General features: G+C 34.7%; 1 protein-coding gene across 1 annotated transcript in view; it reads right to left on the reverse strand.

Moving 5' to 3' along the window:
- ELP4 (elongator acetyltransferase complex subunit 4) overlaps positions 1-26,275 on the reverse strand; it is a gene marked incomplete at its 5' end in the record, with an annotated part of 138,387 nt that overhangs the window by 98,334 nt on the left and 13,778 nt on the right. The window contains 4 exons of the mRNA XM_084288445.1: positions 2,162-2,246; positions 10,815-10,954; positions 15,267-15,398; positions 25,669-25,790. Coding sequence (XP_084144571.1) covers positions 2,162-2,246; positions 10,815-10,954; positions 15,267-15,398; positions 25,669-25,790 — 479 coding nt within the window. The remainder of the gene's footprint in view (positions 1-2,161; positions 2,247-10,814; positions 10,955-15,266; positions 15,399-25,668; positions 25,791-26,275) is intronic.

Below are 26,275 nucleotides of genomic sequence, written 5' to 3' on the forward strand. Positions count from 1 at the left end.
TCTCTTTTAGCACCTTCCTAATACATTATGGCCCTTGTAGTTTTCTCCAAACCTCACAAATGCCATTGCCAATAGGACCTATCCAAAAGGGAGAGGATTATTTTGAGTAGAAGAACATACACACACAAACTTCTCAGAAGCTTGCCTTTTTATTAAATATAGGAAAGGAAACAGGTCCTGAAGTGTTCAGGATGGTTTTTACTCTATTATCCTAATATTTGGCTACTTAAAAGTACTTCTTGAGACTCAGTTAATAGAAGAGGAGATGTAGTAAGAGCGGTGAATTTCCCATGGATTTGGGAGATAAAAAGTTCCATGGCATGTTCTGGACCATAACTACATTCAACTCCGGACATACTTCAAGAGGTGTGTATTATATACCACTTCTAAATGCAAAAAAAATGTGTATATAAAGTAATGTTTTCTGATTCCAGAAAAGGAGGAATTAAAAAAAGTACCATGTATCATATGATCATATGCATTATCTTCCTTGACACAGAAACAGCTATGCAAGCGCTGATGACCGTCTATGTGGGTAAACTGGTTTGAGAAAGGATTCTTTTTCATAGTTTTAAAGCTTCAACTCAGAAACTTATATACTTCATTGGTGAAGATATACTTTTAAATTTATCTGATTTAAAGGTCTGGTTTTGCTTTATTGACTCTAATCAGATGTTTTGAAACAAAGAACAAGTAGCACACAATATCACTGTCCACAATATCTAATATATATATTTTTTTTGTCTGCAGAAAGAAAACCCCAAAATATTGGCTAAGTTATCTTTATTTTGTTTAAAACATACAACAAAAAAATCAGGAACATATAAAGATGCTGTTTTCCCATTAGACCTGACTTGCAAGAAAAACAAGAATCACCAGCCTGATCTCTTCAGGAGGAGGTGATTTGGTGGCTGAAGGCTCCCAGGGTATTTGTTTGACTCGGTGCAGCTTTTTGCAGCGTGCAAGCTCTCCGGCTTGCAGAGGACCTGTCACGGTGCGGGAGGAGCAGCTCTGCGCAGGGTACGGCGGGAAGCACGGGGACATGCCTGTTGCCATGGCTACTGCAGCAAGTGGGGAGAGGTGCCTGTCAGGGACCAATTTGCTGCTCCAGACTGGCACTGTCACCAAAGGGAAGGCAAGCTCGCCCATAAATCTCAGCAGAGACTATAAACTGAGCGCAAATAAGCCAAAGAATCTAATTTTAAACCCAAGTATTCTGGGCAGGTCATGTTTCTAAAATACACTGTTATGATGGATATATACATGCAGGAATGCATCCACTCCAATATTATCCTCCCTACAGAAACCATTTTTCAGATATTCGGCTAGGAATAGCACACAGTCTTCTATGACATTCTTTGACATTCTCCAGCATCTATACTAATTACCTTGTACTCCAGTAACATTTCTGCTGTACAACAATAATTACCTACCAATGAAGCATCAATACATATCATTTATTATTTTATTTACATCAACTTCAAGGAATCACATATTTTTCAGCATGAGAAGGAACGACAAAGATAAGGCATTGCTCAAACTGGAACAGGCTTTTATCCTATCTTATTACACTTGGAATATTTTTGCTTACCCACAGTAAGGTTTATGGCAAGTAAAGCAATCTTTACAAGGCAAGTAAGCTGTTTGGACAGGTAAGTTTTTGATACCTAAGTAGCATTCTCATGTCTTTACCTGTGTTTCAGTACTCACTACATAAAGATGCACACCATTTAATTCATTATAAAATTCACTCCAGTTACCACAACACTGGAAGTATCTGAAAGTTTGAATGTTCAGTCTCAAGAGTCTTGAGCACATTATTGCTAATTCAATGATTTGAAAAAAATGTGTAGGTGAAAAATATTTAACTTAATTTCATTATATTTGGCAATCCATTTATTATCTAATTGCACAGAGTGGGCATTTCAATAATGTTGGCTTACAGCTCTTTTTCAAATGCCCTGCATAGCTGTTAAAAAATAGTAAAAAGTCCGAATGCACATTAAAGTATGAACCACACACTATTTATCTTTCTTGTTTGCTTTAGCAATGTTTAGAAACAGCTTGACCCTTTTTAATTTTTAAAGACATTCTCATGCCACTCTTGAATACTCAGAAAACCTTCATGACAAGAAGACAAGAGTAGGAAGGTGTTCAGTACCTGGGGATGAGAGCCATCAAATCCTTCCTGGCAAATGACCCTTTGAATGGAGTGAAGCAGACTTGCATAGCCGCAGTTCATATTCCTGTTGGTAAGAAGAAGTAGTTTAATAACACATTTTAATACTCACTAAAAGCTGTACTAAATCTAAACAGACGCAGCTTGCATTCTGGAAGTGTCATATAGAAAAAAACTGTCATAGAAGGGAAAAAACAATTCTTTTTGAATAAAGCAGCCATTAAAAGCAATCGTGATCGGTTCATGTTGACCAGTTCAGCATCCAGACATCTTGCAAAAAGTAGGAGTCTTAAGAGATGAAGATAACTTAATTATCTAAGGCTCACTTACAAGTTTAATGATTGCATGTAGCAACTTAAAGTTGAAATCATTATAGCACAGTGTTAATCTTCTATAACAGACAAATAGCTACCTAATCGCTACCCTGAGTACACCTACACAGTGCCCTGGTAAACAGGGTTGACTTCCTATTACTTAAAGCTTTCATACAAACAACTATTAAACAATCAAAACCAACAAAAAATGAAAGAGATACTATTTCCACTTAGCTTAAAAAGTTCATTTATCATTATTTGTTTTATTTATTTATTTTTTTTAAGGAATTTTTCTAATGCCACAACAGAACATAAAATACATTCTATTACATTACCATTTTGTATCCATCCACCATGGGCGTTAGTACTCCTTTATTTGCAAGGGCAGCAGAACTGTGAGGTATATTTTATGTTTATGTGTTATTTGGAAAATATCTGATAATATTAAAAAAAAAAGCAAAGCAAACTGCTGCCTACAAAAGGATTTAGGCATTTAAAACCAAATGAAAGTTCAACAAACACTCTCCTCAAGGGCTTAGAACTTCCTGCACTTCCAATGTACTTTTTCCTCATACCCATTCTAGCCATACTCTCCAGTGCTAATATATACAAAGGACAGAAAGTCCTATCTTTGCTTTAAAAAAAAATAAAAAAATCAAGCCAGCTGATCACTTTGAATTATACATACTAGGCCTGCAATCCCATACAGCATACTGGCTTTTGTGTCTGGACTTGATGTAGGTTCCTCACTAAAGTTGAGTTTAAGCCCTTTCATTTTTTCTAGTTTCAGCACTTCCTTACAGTCTCACTAATTACCATCAAGAGCTGTGGATTCAGGTCTTAGGTATTTCTTGGAAAATACAACGGGTTGTTTTGAAAATTTTGCATCAACACATTCTTACTTTCAGCAATCATATCGTATGCTTGGTCTGGTAACATTAATGAAATGTTCCCATTACTTTATTTGTTTTCAGCTATAGTATCCTAATATTTTAATACTATCTATGAAACTCACATCTTTCCTTTATATACTTTCCTATCACTTAGCTACAAAAGGAATATATGTCAAATTTTGTCTTAAAAGTGTCAGTTTACAGAGTATGTGGCCAGAAAAAGGGCTTTAGCCCTCACACTAGCCAAAATATTTTCTCTCTCCACGTCTTCACATAACTGCAATACACATAACCCCTGTTGTTTACACAGTGCTGTAATTTCTTCCCAGTTTTGCCAGAACTGGAGAGAATCTGCAGCACTTAAGAATAATGAGAAGCATTCCTGTATCCTTTTGGAAATTCTTTTATCCTTTTTGTAAAGATAGAAACTACAGCTCACCAACAGTAGGAAGGAGTTTGCAACAATTTGTAGCCACAGCCAGGAACACAGCACATCTACTACAAAAAAAATGACAGTGCTCCTCTTCATAACTGTGGTCACAAAGCAGTATTTTCAAATTTGTATACGAATATAAAGAATTATTTCAGTAATTCAGAGCGTAACTAGTAAGGAACACACTGTCTGTTTTCAAGAAGGTAACAATTACATTTCTGTGGATAGTTTTACCACGCTCACCATGCTATCTATAGGATAAACCAAAAAACACAGTCACAATACTTGCCAATTCCCAGTTTGCTACCAAATTGCTTATAAAAATAGATAGAAGAACAAAATATTTCAAACATTAACAGAATTACAGAGTCCTAAAATTAAAACAAACAAGCAAGCAAACAAACTAAAAAGCCTACAAAGAAATAAAAATAATATTTGATTTATCTATGAGGAGAAGATTTGCAGCAAAGAAGGATTTAGTGAAAATAGTGTAATGCCTATAGGTTTATTTCGAATGCAAACATGGTGGCTCTTCTTCTTCTGACTAAAATATTAATGCTTTCCTTGAATTTGAACTATGCTATGTAAATAAGGACATGAAAAATATTGCGGAAACACTACTTATAAAAACAAGTTGCATTATCCTTCTGGCAATGTTTGCCATAATACATAAGGAAGGAAACAAGGTATTTTTGATTCTGTAATTTCTAGTCTTTTTTGGCTTTGTTACTAAACACCATTTAATTCTGATAATGAGTTTAAACAATTTCTTCTTTACTCTTTTTTTTGTTTAGCAATTTAGTAATGGATAAAGCAGGAGCTGGCAAGAAGGTATCCTGGTTACAACAGAGCCTCTGACTTCTCTGTTGACAGTTTCTAAGCATTTAACAAAGGTTAGGTTATCAAGGGTATGACAAATAGCCTTATTATGTATATGGAGACTCCATTAGGCAAGACAGTTAAACCTGTTTTATCTAAATTTATCTGTAAATCTAGACTCTAGATAAATTTATTCTTTTTTTTTTTTTTTTTTTTTTTTCTTTTTCCAAAAGCACATTCTAAAGGTAAAGAATACGAGTAATGTTGAAAAAACCACAGCTTAATTATTTTAACTCCCTTGATTATCACACTTTATTTTTTGGCGATTGCAACTTAACAAGGATAGAAGTGAAGTAGAAGGGTGGAAAGTGAGCCTCCTTTGTGATGCCCGGAGTTATCAGAGAGGGTATTTCCAGCTTCCTGTTAAGTACCAGCTTCATCGGTGCAACCAAAAGGACACCTGAATAGCCTAGCAACAACTGGAAAGCAGCTGCTGTCACAGCTGCACAGCCCAGTTAGGCTGGTCCCACCATTAGGGCCAGTATGTAACTGCCCTTCCCTAATACAAAAATTATGGAGCTAAGAAAGGGTGATGCTTTCTTCTGGCGTCAAACACCCAGTCTCATTTACTGCTTCCTTTATAAAAGACTTTTCAGTCTGGTTTCTGTCAATGTTTAGCACAGGGCAATAAGAAAACAAGAAAAAAAAAAAAAAAAGCTCCAAACTTTAAGGCAAACAAGTGATGTATAAAACCTCCAAAACTCATTTTCTTTAATTGTAGAGTAAAAGGACTTTCACTAAATTCTGCCTAACCAATCAGTCTCTGTTCTTTGCAAGTCCATAATGGAACTGAATTCTTGCATGGATAGAAAGATAGGGACATAAGCACAGATATGTGATTTCTAAAAAGGACCAAGAGTTTTGGTCCAAAGAGAGCCTCTACATCTCTGACCTTGCAAGGGGAACACTATAATTATCATGCAACAGCTCCAATTACACGGAGAGCACTCGCTCAATAACAGTCTAAATAGTTTTCTTAATGTGATGTTAGAGGACTAGCAGCACCGAGATGATTTGGTCCACTTTACAAATACATGGCTCTTATTCCACAAAACATTACTACAAAGGACCTTGTTTCAGAACTGTTTTTTAAAGCATAGTAAAACATACACGTACGTTTATAATACTCCCCATTTCTGTCAGGAGAGTATAAGGAAACTGGGGTACAACGCCTCCAGTATGTTCTGCTTTAACTGCATAATCTGTTCTTTGTCATCACAGCCCTGAGCAGTGAAAGGAAAGGAGAGCGAAAGGATTGTTCTTCTTGTTCCCCACCCCTTCCCAAACAATAGAAGGATGGAGGGAAAGGGCTTTTCCAAATTTCAAGAAGGAAAAATGAAACCTAAGGCCTCCAAAGCTAGTCACGCTGTAATTGAAAGATATAGGAGAAAGAAGGGATGGACAAGGTGAATTCTAGGTGCATCTCACAAGTCACAGGTTAAGTATAGTCCTCAAGGAGCATTAACTACAGATAAAGGTAGCAGGTCTCTATGAGAGAGAAATAAAAAGACAACACTGAAAAGTCTCACCCGCATCGGTACAGATGATAATCAAAAAAAAAAAAAAAAAGCAGAATAAAAATACACTGAACTCCTAAAACCTTCTAGTTACCAGCTGAGCCATTGCATAGCGCTTATGACCTCAGTGCAGACTGTGTGTGTTTGGTACACTTTCTACCATGACTGTGTCATTTTAGGTGCTTCTGCAACAGTTGTAGTTATAGGACTATAGAAATTTACTTCGGCCTGAAATTAAACCATGTTGTGCTCTGCTACACCACAAATATTTCGAATGGATCATGTTAGCTAAAATAACAAGGAAACATTTTGATGAGAGGGAAATTTATTTTCTTTCTTTCTTAATTGCTAATTATCTTTTTTTTTTTTTTATCCCTCTGATTTCTGTTACCATATAAAGGTGCCATCCATCAACAAGACCATCTACTTAAGGAAAATTATATTCCAGTTAAAAGTACCAGTTTCCACTTACTTCTCTAACTCCTTCTAGCTCTGTATTAGTTTCAAAAGCAATACATTCTCAGATTTAAAAAAAAAAAACACAAAGCAAACAAACAAACCAGCACTGAGAGGATAAGACCACAGGCAGAGAACCTCGCGTATAAGACACTGCTCCCCATGAGTGCAGACACGCTGCCTAGCCAGATCCATGTTCCCAGTTCAGTGTAACACAAGAGGTTAGATCAAGCTCTCATAGGGATGGACCTTCAGGCAATCAAAGATTAGGTCTAGCATAAATTGCTAGCTTCTATGAGAAGGGTTAACTATAGTATTTAAACCCTTCTTTTAAATCATCGTCTGGTTAATCAAGAGAAGAGATATATATTTTTTTAAATACTGTTCTGTGATATACTGAGTCTAGACTTAAAAGCCAGAAGCATTGCATATATTTTCCAAACAGTAATGCCAACAAAATATTATCCTCTGCCTCCCACTTTTATAAACTTTCTTTAGTGAAATGATCCTGACAGTATTGAGAGCTTGTTTTCACTCCTTGCGAAAAGGATGCTTTCTTCTGAATTTCACCACAATATTTGTAAAAAAAATACAGTACAATCCAGTTGGGTTTCTGTAAAAGCGTAAATGTTTTGAAAGCAGTGAAATAATTGGTAACATTCATACTTAGTTTTGGATTTAATGCACTATGACTAATGTGTATTAAAGAATCACAGAAGATAGGGATGAAGGGGACCTCAAGAGGTCAGGTAGTCTATCTTTTTGCCCCAAGGCACGATGAACTATGTCTAAACTACCTCTGACAGATATTTACCTAACTTGTCCTTAGAAATTTTCAATGATGGAGGTTCTACAATACTCCCAACCTGTGTCTGCAAGGCAACTTCTTCTAGTGCTAATCATCAGAAAAATATTTCCTTATGTCCACTCTACATTTCCACTGCTACAATTTACCGTAGCCCATTATTGCTTCTGTCTTCCGCAGACAACAGAATTACTGCTCTCTGTATGTCAGTTTTTAACTTGCTTTGAGACTCTTCTCAGATTTGTCTAAAGAATTTCCATTCTTCCATCACGGGCCATATATCCCCATACTAGATCTAAACTCAGCTTCCCATCCTCTTCTAACTGATGCTGAGTTTTCTTGAAGGATGCTATTAAAAACTGGACGGCCTTTTTATGGCTGAGCAAAACAGAAGTCTTTTGTGTGTCTTCTACATGAAATTCCAGTTTATCACCTCCATGTTTTCAGTGACATTAATCACAAAACACTGCTAATATATCTTATATTCAAGACACTTTGTAACCCCAGATATTTTTTTTCCTGGAGAGCTGCTACCATATTTTATTTGTTCAATTAATTATTCCTACTAATACGATATTTGGCTTGCCTTCACTAGAATTTCTGATTGCTGACCTAAAACTTCTTTTATTTTAATTCTGTCATCAAATACACATGCAATTATTCCTTCCACTTCTTTCCAAATTTGACATTATGACTTCAATAAAGGTACTCATTGCTCAGGATACTTATCAGGCCAGATTATTACCAGGTTATTTCCAGACACAATAATGGAATAAAGCCTGATATTTCACTCAGATTTACCTATGAGACTCAGTAACAGATTATTTACAAGGTAACGATTTAACAGCAAATATAACAACTCCTTCTTCAACATAACAGAAGACTTTCCTGATGCAGAATACCTCTTGTTTTATTTTAAAGACATTTGAGTTTATCTCAGTTGAATACACAGAAGCAAAAACACACTGGGTGAAACTGTCTTAAAACCTTAAAGCTAAATTATATTACTTTTTCTGGTATTTTTTGGAGCACTGATGTTATCACACGGATGTCTTTGCCATCTCCTCTCCTTAAAGACAGGTACTGTTTGACCTTTTTGACTTCACGGAATTTCTTTGACAACTAGTTATGTTCTGTTATCACAGATGAACTTCATGAAGTCCCAATTTGAAATATGTATTTATTTTTTAACCTGTCCTTTCCTTATGTAAATAAAGTAGTCCAATTTACGGACATTGAATATGCTAGGTGCACACCAACAAGGATGTACATGTAAGAGAGAATGGGAGAAGCTTTACTCCTCTTGCATAATTTCTGATGAACTCCAGTTATACAAAACTTATGAATGAAAGTTGAAATTCTAGTTCAGTTTATTTATAAATGTGTGTGAAAATTGTCTGACTGTACTTACAGGAAGCATAAATCTTCCATTTTGCTAAGGAGAAATATGATGAATTCATGAGGTTGCAATTCTGAACATTTCTTCTCACCTAATTTTTAACTTTGACCTAGTGCAACTTTTTCAGTACATGGAATCTAAAACCAGTGCTGTTTGTAGTCAGGGATGACAATCTGAAACTGATGCCTCAACAATATGACCAGCACCAATAATGAAATACTAACAAAGTAAATCAAGTTATTAAATAAATTAGCCACCTTGTATGAAACTGAATGCTTTGAATAAAATACACATTAAAACAATTGTAAAGCATTCAGAAATATGGTAGAACGCAACCCTACGGTCATAGATTGCCAAGCAAATTAACTAAACCTAATCTTTCAGTTATATGAAAACTAAGAATAGAATTCACATGGTAAGAACTATGAACTTCTACCAGGATGGCACACACAAAGGAAGTATCAGAGTTAGGTAAGTCTTATAAAATCAAATGCATAAAAGGTAAAGTCCATGTTCTATACTAAACACATAAATTAGCTTGTTTTCAACATAAAATATACAAATACTTCACAGCCATATTGTTAGTGGGATTAAGCCCATAGTCATCAGACATTCCAGTTAGCTAGAGAAGAGATAGAAAGGTAGTTAAATTGTTCAGTAACAATATAAGGACTTTTTAAGCTATCAAATATCTATATCTATACTCTATGACCCTGCAACTGAAAAAAAATAATACTGTAAGTCACATATAAAGTTGGTTCAAATATTTATGATGAAAAGCAGAATCCAAATTTTATTCCTTTTCCAGAAAGTTTATCAAGTGCTTATATATATATAAATATATATAACGTAGCAAAAACACACTGTATTGAATTAAAACCAGTGATATTTGATCATACAACACAGAAAAATTACAAGCTAAATTACATTGGCTTTTGTTTTTCTACAACTCTAAAGGTGCACTTCTATAAATATTGCACTTATTTTACAAATCTCGGCTTTTATATTAGTGTACTGTAATGAAAAATCTCATGCAATAAAGCATACTGTACTACTGGTTCTCGGAGTTGGCCTTATACACTGGGATTTATAGGCCCTAGATATCTAAATTAAGTGACTGGGCTAAACAAAGAGGTTGGTAGCCCATTATCTGACATTTGACTTGACTTGAAATATCTCCAAGAAAAATACAATGGATTTTTGTGCCATAGGCTAATAGGAGTATTCTCTGTTGTCACTAATTTTCTTCTGGTCTTCCTTAATTAATTACTGATAGACAAAAACTAAAAGAAGTTATTCATTCAGATATGAGTTTATGATTTTTGCTGGAATTAAGGGTTTTGTGTAAGACACAATTAGTGAATCTAATTCTGCTCACAGTTTTTTTGTATTTTCCTTCGGTGAAGCTGTAGGATATAAGAAGTAAAAGTCACATAATAAACTAATGTGATATAGCGTTCTAAGCTATGTAGGTCAAGGATGGCCTGTCATCTTAGCCCTAAAAACTGTGAATGGTTATATTCATATGACTGACAGCCACCTGACACACATTCATGAAAACTGATGGGGCATGGTGCTCAGGGAGTAGTTCATAGACAGACAGTAATAGTTTTCCCCAGTCCCCACACTCAACTGTCAGTAGGACTGGACTGAGTATTCAGCTGCGTCCCAGGTTGTCCTAGTAATGTCTGCCTTAATTGCCCCTACCAACTTGCTTCTTCCACTGAGGAGTCAGCATACAGAGCTGCCTCTGCACCACAGCAGCTTTGCTGACAGTCCTGGCATGTCGTGCTGACATGGGAACCACAGCTGAACTACGTGTGAGCAATACATGGCTACAAAAATTTTCACAGCAAGTGTTGATGCTAAAATATCTTTTACAACTAACAGGCACACAAAATTTAAACGCAAAACAGAAGCACGTGGGATTGCAACTTACCACGTTTTCAGTTTAGGCTCTAAAGATAATTCTTCGGGAAGGTAAAAACTGTGCCGTTTTATAGACTGAAGCAGTTCTGGAGACATTGTTTTAGAAATATCGTAGTAATGTCCAAACTTGGTAGATGTTGTTGGGCTGGCCTGTGGAAACATCGACACTGATTACAATAATCTATTAGATGATTACCTATCATGAGAAAAAAATGATACAATAGACAGTGTTCTACAGAGACATTACCTACTTTTGCATTTAGTGATTACTGTTTTCTTGAAATAAGGGCAACACCTACTATAAGAGAATTCTAACCTTACTGGTAACCGAGAATAAACACGCAGGGACCAAAGAATGCTGGTAAGCAATTTTTGCTGGAAAGCAAATATGCCCACCACGGTACCACTGCTGAGCAAGAGCTTTGTCACTTCAGAAATCACTTCACTCTACAATGAATGGAAATATATAACCAAAAAAAATAATAAAAAAAAAAAGAAGCTCTGATTCTAAGGTAGAACGAAACGCTGTTTTATTGGTACTCAGAAGTACGGAATTACTCTTGAAAAGTGACCAGAATTACCCCAACAATTCTGAAAGTTTTTCAGTGGGTTATGTAACAACAACTTAGAACACTCTGTTATTATTTTATTTATTTATTTTAAAAAGGCCAATACATACATTTTGTCAGCTATCTGAAAATTGAGTAGGGTTGTTTCTGTATGCAAGGAAAATTCTTAAGAACAACTTCTGCTCGAATTGAACATTTGCTATTCTTGCTGTAAACAGGAATGACAAAAGGTATATTGAATTATTACAATAATGGGGTTGCAATATTTTTTGTGTGTTGGGCAGCAAATTATTTAGTTTGAACTCCAGTTATTATGCGGCACTTGTGTTTTTCATAAAACTTAGTCTTATTAATAAAATAAGCACCGTAACAGCCAGAGATGGCCATGTATTTATAGCTAGTTTTCTAAAAGCAATCATGCTATTTATTTCCACAATTTTATTTCATGTTTCATTTTACCAAATATATATATTAAACTGTTAAGATTAATTACAATAACTTGATTTAAAGTAAATATTTTGAAATTATTTGGTTAATTGATGTTCGACCTGGGCAATTTGCAGAGAACATAACTAATAACAATATTGCAGCATCTTCCCGACAAAAACAATAAAATAACGAAACTAAAACCTCACTTTTCATTATTTTAAAACAAAAAAGTTTTTAATTAAAAAACAAATACAATTGCTTATATGTATCTAGTCAGATGAGGCAGATCGTTTTTACACAAAAAGTGACAGAAAAACGGATTCTCTAAGTCAGTGCTCCAATTTATTTATCAGCGAATGAATTTAAAGAAGGAAGTATAACAAAACGTATCAATCCATCAGACTGAATTCTAAATATTTTATATGTAAAAGTAACTTTATTTAAAATGAGGATTCCAAAAACAATTTAAACAGGGGCTGTTCTTTGGCCTATAATCTATTCTTTATCCGGATTACAGATCAGAATGTTTTTACTGCAATCTCTGCCAGAGCTCATCTTTTTATTGTGTACTTCCAAGCCCCCTTAATGTTTTAGAAAGGCCTTGACTAACTGAACTTTGATCTGATGTCTTCATTGAGAAAAGCTCCAGGTTGCCCATTTCAGATGCAAATCCTTACTGAGGCCCAATAGAGTTCAGTAAAGACAGCAAAAAAGAAGAAACAAGAAGTTTCCAGGATCCTCTTTGAGAATCCTGAGGCACATTGGTGTCCTTAATCCACCCTGCTGCATGGATTAAGGTAGGTGATAACCTCTCTTGATTCAAAAGAATAAGCACAGTGCCTACAAACTGGGTGGAGACTAGGATTTGGCTATAATAAAACACCATGCAATAAAAGCTCGGGCTATGTCAGAAGCCTATGAATAGGCCTCAATGTACTGCATTCCCAGGCTTAGCAGGGAAGCTTGCAAAAAGCCTACCTGAATCAAGTAAGCATGAATAATCTGCCTTAGCAGAATGACCATGGAGAGTGCGAACCAGAGACTTTCCATTCCTCTTAAGTTTGATCTGATAAATTTATTAGTGGATTGTAGGCTCAAGCCTGTTCTTTCTGGGATTCCTGCTTTGCACATGGAGAAATGCACTAAACTGTCAGTGAGCAGAGCATGCTTTTACACTACCGTCTGCTGTTAATGTTTCTAATTGCAATACTAATGTGCTAGAAATCTCAGATTTAGGATGAATCAAGGCAGAAAATTGATTTCATGCTGTGACAGTTTATATATTGCCCCAAGAACATAAGCAGTTCATTCAAAAAAAAAAAAAAGAAGAAAAAACACACTGTCTTGCATTGCAAAATAGGCTATCCATATACTCAAAAGTTTAAACGAAATTAACCTCTGGTACAGATGAAAGTAACAAACTGGGAAAGGCACATCAAGCATAAAGAGACCTGTTACTCTGACAGATTTCTGATAAACCATCTGTGTTTTGCTGTTGTACAAGATATGTGCACGTATGCAAAGAGAAGCTGTGAGAGTTACGGAGAACACTGACAAATATCATGCACCCTAACAAAACTCAGTTACCTAGCTAGTCTACATGAGGTCCAGTAAATGGGAAGTTAATACCTGAAATATGAACAATAGCCTCTTAATTACTTACAAATAAGAACTGAATTAGGCAACAAAAACTCCAGACAACTTTTCCTAAGGGTTCTTACTTCACGTAAAGCCAGATATTGAACAGAAAACTTATCTGCTAACATGTTTAGAGTTCTAGCTAAAAACAAAGCTGGTTTCTCGCTTTCAGGCTTGAAACTTCAAAAATGGATTAATTAGTTCAATCAATTTGGAAATATACCTTGAAATTTTATTCAATGTTATTTTTTTTTTTTATTGCCAAAACAAAGATTAAAGAATAAAACACAACTTAAGCTGTTAATTAAATGATACTACTAAGTGCTTTACACCATCCATGGTGCTGCAAGGCAATATCAAATGTTCTCCTCCATGAAGTATATTGACCAGTCAAAATAATTTGGCACAGCACCTAAATTTCTGAAAACTGCATTATGAAACATGGAGAAGTATCAATTTCAAAATAAGTTTTCATTAACTACAATATTCTGAAGGACTTCTGATATAGATAGCTTAAGAACTAGACTATTTTTATTTTATTTTTTTTAATTGAATGTATACAGAACAATATTGTACATCAACTATTCAGAATGATCAGGATCCCTTTCTGAAAGCTGCAACGATAAAAAGGGAAATACCTCACTAAAGATTGATCATTTTATTCTACTTCCCATGATCAAATTTTAACAATCCATGATGAATACATTATCTATTCTGGAGAAAATATTCTATTACTGGATGGAATAATAGAGAACGAGTGCACACCTAAGCAGATTATTTGGTTTTATATTTTGTTAGAACATCAGAACACTATTTGGTAAGAACATACAATAGGTTCCATATTGGCGTACTAGGAATTCTGTTAGATTTTAAAAGAGACAATTTATTTTGGGGATGGTTCAAAGTGGCACAGCAAGCTCCACAATAACAAAATTGATGAGATTATATGATTACCCTGGAGGCTGTTTGATTTGGCGTGTCACCATATATAAGTCTTTTCTGACACAACTATATAGCCATGTCTGTGCAATTTCACAGAAAACCAAACATGCCAAGCCTTATAAGATCATTTTGTCACATTCCAATTATGTTTTTTAAGAATATGACTGAACTTACTAGGCAGTTATGACTACATCTAAACTAGAATTTATAAAACATGTAGACTAAAATGTATAGACAAAGCACATTTTCTGTTCTGGATAGCCAAAAACGCTGTAATTTTATTAAAGGTTAATTGTTCCACTAGGTTAAATATGAAAATCACCAGCCCTGGGAAACACGTTATTCACAGAACACTAACAGCTATAAACTTTGAATGATGGGCTTGTTTCTTATAGTCTCCCTGCCCAGTGACTAGTTTCTAGTGATGGTAATCTCAAGTGCTTACTTTAGTGGTTACGCACATGGATAACCAAGTCAACAGCTTGCTTAAACACAGTACTTTCATTAGAGAGATCTAGTAAGTACTGTTGATCAAAACTACATAAGTTATTTCTGTACAGCTACAGCTGGACAAAGTTTGTAACTGACCGGATTATTCCAACTTTTTGTAGAAGTGGTCTCCTCTTAACAATACTCGTTGAAAAACCCCATAGCAAAAAGTCTCTTTTACTTTTCAGTTTTTACTGTCTGTATTAAAGTTTACATTTCCTGCAAACTCTCAAATTCCTTTTCTCTCTGTATTTATAGTAACCAAGAAACATATTCCTGAATGATGATTTACCCTCAGGAGGCAATCCAGTAGTACTATCCTGTGCTGAAAAGCACTTCCTCTGCAAATTGATTTTCACTGTGAAAGGCGAAAATATGAAACACTTAAGATTTACCTCCATTTTTGGTAAATTCTCATAGCGCCACGCTATTTTCATAGAATCTTGAGAATCTTCAGACTTAGCAGGTGTTGCTTCTTCTCTCAATTCATTTCTGTGGGCATCATCAAGCAAAGGGGCTGGAAGTTTCTACAAGTAGAGAGTGAAAAAATGTCAGCTACCTACAGATTGTTACGCAAAGAGTACGTTGGCTAATGCAGTTCACTTAATGTAGTGGACAGTTACAATATCTGTAACAAAACTTGATTAAATAACTGTTCTGAAAGACTAGATCCTACCGATCGTGGAAAACAAAAACAACAACACTAAAACCATATAATTGTAGTAAAATGGATTGTACAAATAGAAGAGAATGCAGAATGGTAAATATAACACTGTATATCCTACTGTACACAAACTACGCATCTTGAGCAGCATCCACATTCCTTTTTTTCCACCTTTTTTTTTTAAGGGTTGATCTCCTAAACCATTTCTGACAACAGGTCTGTTCCTTGCATAGTGAATTTAAGCATATTTGATAAGCCCCTTTTCTTTGCTAGCTTCTGGAAATCTTTAAAAAGTATTCAACAGATTACAACACCCTACAGACAGAGGCTGAAGACAACTGCAACAGGACATTTTGAACCTTCTGCTCATCATCAAGCATTCTATCTACTAATGGCAGACATCTAGGAACACAAGGGAGCAAACAGAAGGGACACATTTAATTGTGGAATTTTTAAAAGTTTCAAATGCAAACATTTCTATCTTAAAAAAGCATTGCACACAGGTGGAGTTAATGGTCCTAGGAGGACAGAATTGTAAGTTTGACTTAGGCCTGGATTAGGGTTAATGTTTTATTACAAACTTTGTTTTCCACCTTAGTTGTGCTGCTGACAAAGCAATAGGTAGATATGAAGCACAGTATTAATGCATTGTGCTTCTACACCTAGTAGATGAATGAAATGCAGCCAAGTTTTCAGACCCATCTGAATGGCACAGAAACTCTTTATCTGCTTCAAATAGATCAAAACAAAAACATATTCATTTTCAAAAAACAAAACTAAGATTTCATTAAGAAGTCTCTCGAGAGAAAACTGAGGTTTGGTCTCAATGATTCAAAATTCTGAGAGCTCATCAGTATCTCTTACACAGTATTAGTTACGGGGACTTAAAAGAAATTTGAAAACTGTCCTAGAAGAATAATCTTGATCTAAATATGGGATACACCCTTTGAGATAACAGCTAACGAAAGCTAAGAAAACTTCTGTGTAAATACTTCAGTAAAGTTGTAGAAATAGAACTGTATGTCTGCACTTCAGCAGCTAGGCAGAAGATGCACCTTTGAGCAAATAATTTTAGCTTATTTACTTTGGTTCTGCGTATGAACTGCAAAAGCCTTGTAGAAGCTCATATTTCCCTATTCAAAAGTAAAGTTCCTTATTTTTCATTAAGGAAACAAAAAATATAATAGTTTAAATTATCTACTTTCCTAATTGAAAGAATTCCTTCCTAAAGGATGAACCAGAACTGTATGTTAAAAAACCCTGGTTGATTAACTAGCCTGTATTTCCAAGTATGTTGGTTAACTCTTGCTATCAGCAGAGTTGTGTTTATGTATGCAGCAAGAACTAAACTTAAATATTAAAATAAGTACCAAAGTAAAATATTAAATATCCAAGTGCAAAATTCAGGATTATTTCAAATCTATTCCCTGAATCGTACACTTATATTATCCTTTATTTGGATAAAATACATTTCATCCAGCTCCCTGAGAACTGTTTCTGATCCCACCAGTGATACAATCACTTGCTACCTCATCTTCTGGACTGTCACTGGGCAGCTCTCATGTCATCTGCAAAGCTGAAATTCAGGAAATGGTGTGTTTTACCATTCACTTTATTGTAACTAAAGAGAAATACAGTGCTGATATTTTCTTAAATGCATTTAATATTTTCCTCCTCCAGAATCGCTGCAAATATCTATCAGTTATACGTTGTTATGCTGTTGTACAATAATTGACAAATTTGGGACAGGGACACTCAGCTGTACACATTTGCTTTTACATCATTACAGACAATGGTTTTGTAGGTTTCACACCCCGCCTGTGTTTTATGCTGGAATAAAATAGAGGTCAATACAATAAGATACGAGAGTTTCTCCAAGTATTACTGAGAACGTGTAAGCTTTTTCAATACTCTCATGCAACACTGAAAAAAGCTCCTGCCTTGCAGTCAAATGCAGAACAAAGCCTTCTTACATGGCACGGGGCCAAATGGGAGACGTTACAAATACTACAATGCTAGCTGTTGACACCTGAGCAGCTCAGTCCAAAACAATCACGTAGAGACACAGCATTAGTACAATGCAATTAGCCACTGTGGTATGCCAGAAGTCTGCTAAGAATGCAGTGGATTGAGAGATCAAGGAAAAACGGTTTCACCTGAAGCTGGTAAAGATTTCGGATGCCAGAGATGAAAACCATGCTAGGCTTCCATTCCTTTCTAATGGACTTCATTTAACTTGTAACTTAATAAAGGAGATTTTATTCTGATGTAACAAAAAGTTCTACCATTTAAAAATTACTAAATGACTAAATTATTAATTACTAAAAATGACTAAATTCACGAAAAGCAACTTAAGATTCCCCTGACTCAGTACAGTGGCAGCTCAAGTCCATTTTATGTCTTGTCCCTTGCTGCCCTACAGACAGGACAGGAGCACGTGAACAACTCTCTCATACCAAGAGCAACTCTTTATTTCCCCAGCTCCCTCCCAAAAGGCATTTACCCAATAACTGCTCTGCCTAGTTGAACCATGCATGCTCCAAGGTGCACCAAGTTCAGGCCACTGTGTTTTTGTCTCCATGCAAGAAACAAACTCACGCAATACACCGAGACTTAGAACATCGCTGGGGTTATTTGGTTTCACTGTCTTATTATTTGTTACGCCAACGAATACATTATGCTAAAGCAAACGTATCCTGAATCATTCTTGCATGAGGTCGTTATGAACTTTGTCTCTTAGTAAACTTCTCACATAATCTAGCTGCAATCTGGAAAGAGCAGTCTGCCTTTGGAGCTGTCTGGTATTTTGAGGGCCAATTGCTTGAGCTCTGCTGGGTGTATTAACTTGGTTAAATACGCTGAGATATTGTTCTTAAGCATGAATAGGAGAAATGTTCCATTCCTATTCATGGTATGGGTTTACCTGTAACATAAATATGTTTTAAACAAAGATCCACAAACAGAACTAGTAACATTTCTTTCCCTCCAGATTTGCATTGTAACTTCATCGCTATTACCCCAGCTTCTATTTACTCTTTTTTTTTCCCCCTATTTACACTAAACTGCATAAAAGAGAGGTTAAATAATGCTGTTTGAAGGTACATCTCTGCTGATGAAAAGCCAACATACATGCATTCTTCTGACAACTGTTCAAATTAAAAGCTATTCTTTGTTTTAAGGACATAGCTCTTCACAAAACTGACCGCATCTGAGTGATATGGAGTACCTAAGCAGGAGAATGGCTCCAGCTCTCAGGACACAGCTATGTCCTGTTCTCACAGACAAAGGCTGGCTGGTTGGATATATACTTCACAACTTTTAATTACCATGAGAAGTTTTGTTATTGTCTGAGAATCACAAAGCATTAATCATTTCTCAGATTGTTTTGTTTCTTTTTAAAGAAAAGGAAAAATAAAAGAGGTATGGAAAGGGTGAAGCAGACCAGCCCAACAAGCCCCAGAACACAAGGTGCTTCTGTCACAAATACACCAAAATATGTCTGAAATGGACTCACATAGAGAGCAGTTGAGGACATGGCTTCAGTGAACGACATTTAAAGATGATGAAGCCTGGACTTTTCCTCAAAATATCTGGGTGCAGAAGATTTAATAGTTTTAGCTCAAAGACTATCACAACTCCCTTTCTCCCAGATTCATTACAAATAAAGAAACAAAAGCAATAATGCTTTTTTTTTTTTTTTTAACAGAAGTTTCACTCAAACATAGATTATTTAGAACTATACTTCTCTATCAATCAGATATAAAAACACTTAAAAAAAAGTCTCCTGAAGTTATCAGTAGGATAATTCCATTTTGATAATTCCTGAATCCAAAAAGATTGAGCCTCTTTAGGATTAAGTAAATAAATTTATATTATTAGAATCAAAATCAGAATCTCAGCATAGAAGATTATTAAAACACTTAAAACTTGCTTCTAAAATTTGGAACTAAAAGTGCTCATTATAAAAACAAAAGACCAAGAAACAGAGTGGATTTATCAACCCATAAAATCTCTATTTACCCTATTTTTGCTTAAAAACATCTCAGCTCCTACATCATATAGCTTTGAAAAGCTTTGGGACTGACAATTTTGTGGCATCAGTGTGTCAGCTCCTGAGAACTGTTATATTCTCCCAGGCTAAAAAAAGACATATCTTTCATAAGGTACATAAAACAAACAAACAAAAAAACCCAAAGCATGTAGCAGTGCAACAGTTTAAAAAAAATAATAAAAAAATACAGCATTTTTTGAGGTCAAATAAAATACAAGTCTTTGCTATGCAGCATGAAAATGCAAAAAAGCAGACAAGTGCTAAAGTTATTAAGTGTGGTTTGGTTGGGGCATCCATCTGTGTCTAGAGGGAGATGCAGAAAGGAAAAAACAAAAAACAAGGAAGTTTGTTGCCTTGTTTTAAAAGGAAAAAATAATTTTGAAAAAATGTTATTCTAAAGTGCTAATACTAAATGACAATCCGATTATAATAATACTGTCTCCTACAAACCAAACTTATGACACTTATGCAGACACGCAGTAATCTGTTTTGTTAATAAATATTTTATCTGTGTAATGAACAGAAAGGAAATGATGTACAATCCATATCTGCTAACAATCCAGGTCTTTCTGTGTTCGCAGCCACATTACTTTGCTTGCCTCGTTTTGGCAGATGCACTAAGCAAAATCAGATTCTAACAGTTTGACCTCTCTCACTTCTTACGTTCTCTAGGGGATAATAAAATCCAAGATACAATCCCACAGCAGTTAATGAAGCTTAACCTCACACCCTCTTAATTACCAATGCATTACACCAACTATAGGCATCATACTCCTCTCTAAGCTATTTTACATTGCTAAAGAAGTACTACTGTGCTATTATTTAGCAACATAATCCAAGCTGTATGTGAAATCCCTCTTACAGAAAATCCTTTGATCCTTATGGGTTTCGATAACTGTGTAATTAATAGTACTTAAAAATTTTAAACATTATCAGTTTCTGTACCAATAAGTATGCTGTTTGCATGGTTTTATGCAACTATCTTGCAATGCAATATTATTACAGGTTTGGCTAAGGAAACATGGGAAATAAATTTTTAAAAAAGTGATTCACTGTTGCTTTTTAATTGCAATGATATTTAAATGGTTTAAACTCGCATGAATTTGAGGCTCTTTTTCATTATGTTAATTTTTAGTATTTCAAGGACACCAGATGGTAAGTTAGGAAGGGTAAATATTTTCTTTTCAATAATGTATTATATAAATGTCAGTTTAAAGGGCCCTACTCCCAAAAGGGAGGAGGATTCTATTTTGATTGTAAACACTTGTGAGGACAAGGTCTATTGTTAAAGAACACAAATGACTGGATACAGATTTTTATTTTTTTCAGGGGGCCCTTGCACAACAATTTATTTCCATCTCCAGGTAAAGCTGTTAGTTCTACAGACATTTTTCTTTGGCATGCGAAAGCACCAAACGAATGTCAACCCAGAGATGTCAATGAAAATTATATGAAGAGAAAAAAGGAAGCAGAATTTACCTTTTTGATTTCATAAAACAGAGCAACTGAAAGTAGTCTAACCATTTTGTTTTGTTATAAACCATGAGAATGTATTCTCTACAGCACATAAATAGAAGTAAACCCTACAGTCAAGACACACAACTCTTTGTTACAACTTTTTCCCACTACAGATGCATTCCACAACGCTGAAAACCAGAAATGCATAAGAGAATATTAGATGTTTTCTTCAGCATTTTCTGTATCAATTCAGGAGTGTCTAAGTAAAAGATAAGTGTAACAAAAAGGAGAACAAGACACTGAGAAAACTAACGTGAAGATATTGAATAAAAATGGGAGCATCCTTACTTAAAATTTTGCAACCTCTACTGCAGTGTATAATGCACTAGCCTAAGCAGATTTAATACCACCAACAAAATTTTTCATGAACACACTTAGAGGTGAGCTAAGTTTGCTCAGTTGACTAACTGAGCAAATCATTTCTACAAACTTACCTAATAGATTTGTGAAATAGCTAGTTCTGAAGTTAGTACTGAAGTTAGTACTAATGGTTAGTACTGAAGCCTGAACATCTGTTTTTGAAAAACTACTACTTCTAAAATTCTGATAATTTAATAGTCTGTGTAAGAACTCTGTTTAAAAACAAGCTTATCATTTCATTAATAAGATCGTGAAAGAAAATATCCTAATAAGCAGCCACAGATTGGTAGAGAGGAAACCTGAAACCGAAGCTAGACATTTATTTGCCCTGCTTCTGGAAAATCTTTTTATTAGATTGGTCCAAACTTTTGTTAAAGACAAAGCTTTACACTTTAGAGAGTTCTCAGTGTGGGTACTGCTTAAAAGGATTTCGTTCTTTTTAACAGAAGTGATTTTTTTCCCCCCTCAGTATACCCTTTCACACCCTTATAACTTTTGTGTCAAGTTAATAGCAATGTTGTTGTAATGCAGAAAATTATATTGCAACTGATATAATTAAAATACATATTTTTTGCATGTTTGTTTCTTAAATGACACTGGAAATAACAAAAATAAATTTTGCTTAGTTCTTTCTGCATTCGTCTTCTCCTTGGGAAAAGAGTTAGGTGTGCATTTTATGTTCTTCAGGTCAGGTCAGTGTAACCAATTTGTCAGAGATAGAACTTTTTTCAGGCTTACCAAACAGGCTTAAGCAAAATGACATATTTAAATTATACTTTTCTTGTTTTAGTGAACTTTTCAGTTCAGTAGGACTTTTTTTTTAAAAAAAAAAAAACTTTCATAAATTTGAGTCTAATTCCTGGGTCCGCACAGGACCACCCAAAAAGTCAAACCATATGTCCAAGAACGTTGTCTGAACGTATCTTGAACTCCAGCAGGCTCAGAGCTGTGACTACTTCCCCGAGAAGCTCATTCCAGTGCCCAACCACCCTCCCAGTGAAGAACCTTTTCCTAACACCCAGCCTGACCCTCCCCTGTTGCAGCTTCATGCCATATCCTTATTCTTATTTGTATTCTTATTATGCCATATTCTTCTAATAAGCATATCCTCAAATTTGTGTTCCATTCTCAAAAACAAACACCATATACAACTTCAAAATAGTTGGCATGAATTTCAGAGTGCTAATTTAAAAAAAAAAATAATATATATATATAGACACTAAACCCAATGAAACTAAGGAAATTGAGACAAGAAAAAAGAACACCTTTGTTTATTAGTTTCCCTTTGTTTTTCAGCTTGAGTACGTAACAGCTTTTCATAATTTGCAGTCTAAACAAAGTTTTGTACTAAAAGTGGAATGTTAAGATATAAAATGACTGAAGGAAATATTATTATTGAACTTGCTTTCCATTTACCTATGCAATCAGTTTTGTTTTATGATCTATCACAGAATTATACCATGCTATTTCTTTTATGGTATCCAATTCCCACTATTTATGCCCTTATAGTAAAAAGTTATCTTTTGCTGCAGAATATAGTTTGAACAGAAAATGCTCTCAAATGTTTAAAATACTTTCTAAAAACAGCATGTATATAGTTCTGTAGGTTTTACCAGAGGTGTATAATTTTTCAGCATTACGTCTTAATGCCAATTTCCTGAAGGAGCTTTGACTACAAAAGGCATGAATATGTTTTCAAAGGATGATGGATAAATTGGTGGGTGGTAATATAATATATCTTAGGCAGCTGATCAGGGCTTTTTATCCTCTGCTTGTCTTTTAGTTATACACAATTTCAAGATAATTATGGTCTATAAGAATGTCTTTTCCCCTTCCTACTACCAGCAATATTTGTCTTGGTTATAGGTTCAAGAAACTTCCAATCACATCATAAAATTAGAATAGGGCAATTATGGCATCTCAGCAGAGAATTATAAATAGAGTGACCACACAATAAAGACATAAGGCGGATAAAGAACTGTCTTTATGTAAAATAATTCATTAGAAAACTAGCTATAGAATACACTGAATCTATACCTCAATGTTATAAAATAAAAAACAAGCACAAAGTATGTAATTCAGGTTGATATGTACCAAATTCATGTTGCCTTTCCAGCAAAGAATACAGTCCATTCAGTTACTGAAAATAAATTAATTACTAATCTCAAAAAATGAAATACAATTTTATTCAACAGTCAGATATGTTGCCTTAAAAACCTGACTTGAACTTCACTTTTACAATAGAAGAGAACTTCTTGAAGCACCTGAAGGTCTTCTCCTTTAAAGGTCAATTAAAGTAGTCTTAGGGAAAGCTGCTTCTATGATTTGTAGACCTAACTGTGGCCAATGCCAGTCTTAGATCAACTCTTCCAGGTGTTGCAATATCATCTTTTTAGGCAATACATACTAGCTTTTCAAGAAGTGCCTAAGCCTGCCAAGTGTGAAAGCACGTAATTTTCTAGATTGATGCCTGATGTATTACAGGGTTACTTCACTGAAGCAATTTCAAGACAGCAATACAAATCAGAGAAATCGACTCTATTGTGCCTTGCTGTAAGCAAAGGAAGGGTTGAACAGTCAAGGTAAGAGTAGAAAACGTAGACAATACTGTTGGATATGTAAACACACAAACGGAGAAAGAAAACAAGACAAAATTACGTTTCCCTGAACTTTCCTGTACTAACATTGTCTATCCCTTTATAATCACTTTTAGTAACACCATTATGGAGTTACAACAAAGGAATGCAGTATTATTACCTAGTGAAATAAGGAAAACTTACTGCAAAAATCAGACAACTGAGCTCACTAAACAGCATCAGACTAACTGACCAGAAACTCCAACTGGTACAAGAAGGATGGAGGTATGTAACAACGTCTGTTGACTAGCAAAATCATAATAAACAGGAACCAGGAAAAATGTGACATGCTATAAATGATTAATTTCAAGGTGAATGAGAGAAGAATGAAATGCATGTTAGCTGGTCTATTTTAAGACATTTAATACCATGCAATAAAAATATTCATTTGACTAATTTAATTTTAATGAGAACAACAAATGCAATGACCACGTATTGTATGGTCAGCCAGTCAATGACTTGATTATCAATTATTTAAAAACAACTACTTTTATAAAAAGCACAAATTCTTATGCAATTCATAATTCACAATAAAATTCTAGCCTATTTGTTTAGGTTATATTATAAAAGACAAGAACAAATCATAATAAGTATTCATTTAGGAATGAAATTTTTAGTTTCAAGAACATAAAAAAATAGATTTTTCTAACCACAAGCATATAATTTCATTAAGAATATATTTTTTCATGAATACTGAAGAACATAATGAACAGATGAAGCACAAAAACTACCATCACTAGGTAAGGAACGAGAAAAGGAGTAATTTTGATCAGAAATAGCCTTTGAAGATTCTGAAGAAAACAGTCAGATGACCCTTGATGCAGAAGCAACCAGAAAATTATATTTTACTTTTGATATTAGAAAAAAGCAGCCTTAGAAAGATATACAATATTTAATCAATTTTTTAAGATTATCCTCATAATTTAAGATTATCCTCAGCTTTTTTTTTTTACAGTATTGACTGGATTTTTTCCCTTGTATAATTTTCTGATAATGGAAAATATCAGTACTTAATTAAGAGTTCACAAAAGTCTGCAAGAAACCTTTTTATGTGACCTGATGCAAGAGTGACCATATTTCCTGGTAGAAAAAAGACAGTCAGAATGAAGAGCATGCGTAAAGGAAGATGTACTGAAAGATGTTAAATGCTACTCTTTCTTTTTCTACAAGAAATATCTACACAGTTTGTACGCTGTTTCCCCACCCTCCCTAATATACTGGAAACAGCTTAACTACAGTTTCCACCTACCTATCACAGAAAGAAAACAGTTGGGTTTATACAAACCATTCAGTTTAGCCAGCTAAACTGCAGTGTTTCTTCCACGATCTAAATGACGGATAAGTAGGCCCCTAGACTGATCCTTGAGAAGATCTTACTTCACTGTTTATAGAGGCAAGCCAGCAAGCTAAATTTAATTCCCAAATCTGGCTAGTGTAAAGACTCCCAACCCATTCCTGTGGATCACCAAGATTAATTCATTTGTTAAAATATAATATATACACTTTAAAATGTATTTAAATACATCAAGAAATTAGCACTTTATTAGTCAAAAGCTATGAGTCTTTACCTTTAAGATGTTGTCAGGAGGCTCCATAGCAGAAGCAACAAACAAGTCGTGTCCACAGACAACTCCCTCCGCAAGGAAATACTTGAACAACAAATTGGAGTAAACACCATATTTATCTTCCTCTGTGGAAACAAAAATGGTTGGGATTTTTCTTTTTTTATTAGATAGAACACCGGTCTCTATTTTCACAACACTATAAAAGCCCTCTTTTGGTCTACCTCCTAGAATATGTACTGTAGAACTGAGATAGTAGGTAAAATATGAATCTGAAAATTTTAAAACAACACTTGATTCCTAATTTTTCAAGCCTGAGATATAGTTTTTAATCATTTAGTTGATTCTACAGTATGGGTGGGATACAGCAATAGTACTGTCTTCATAACAAGTTTTCCCATAGTGTCAACCAAGATTGATTTACCAAAATCATGGCTCAATGGGAAGCAGTTTTGTTCATTTCTTAGACCTATGTTATCTTTATATTCTTTATGCTTAAAGTATTAATCAACTTGCTTAAAATATCTATGAATTGATGTTTTTCAAAATGTGGTCATATAAGATATGCTAAAACTAAAGCTAACACTTCTTATAGAGACATTCTTACATCAGT

Source organism: Netta rufina (assembly GCF_964035555.1).
Source record: "Netta rufina genome assembly, chromosome: 5".
Classification (NCBI taxonomy): domain Eukaryota; kingdom Metazoa; phylum Chordata; class Aves; order Anseriformes; family Anatidae; genus Netta; species Netta rufina.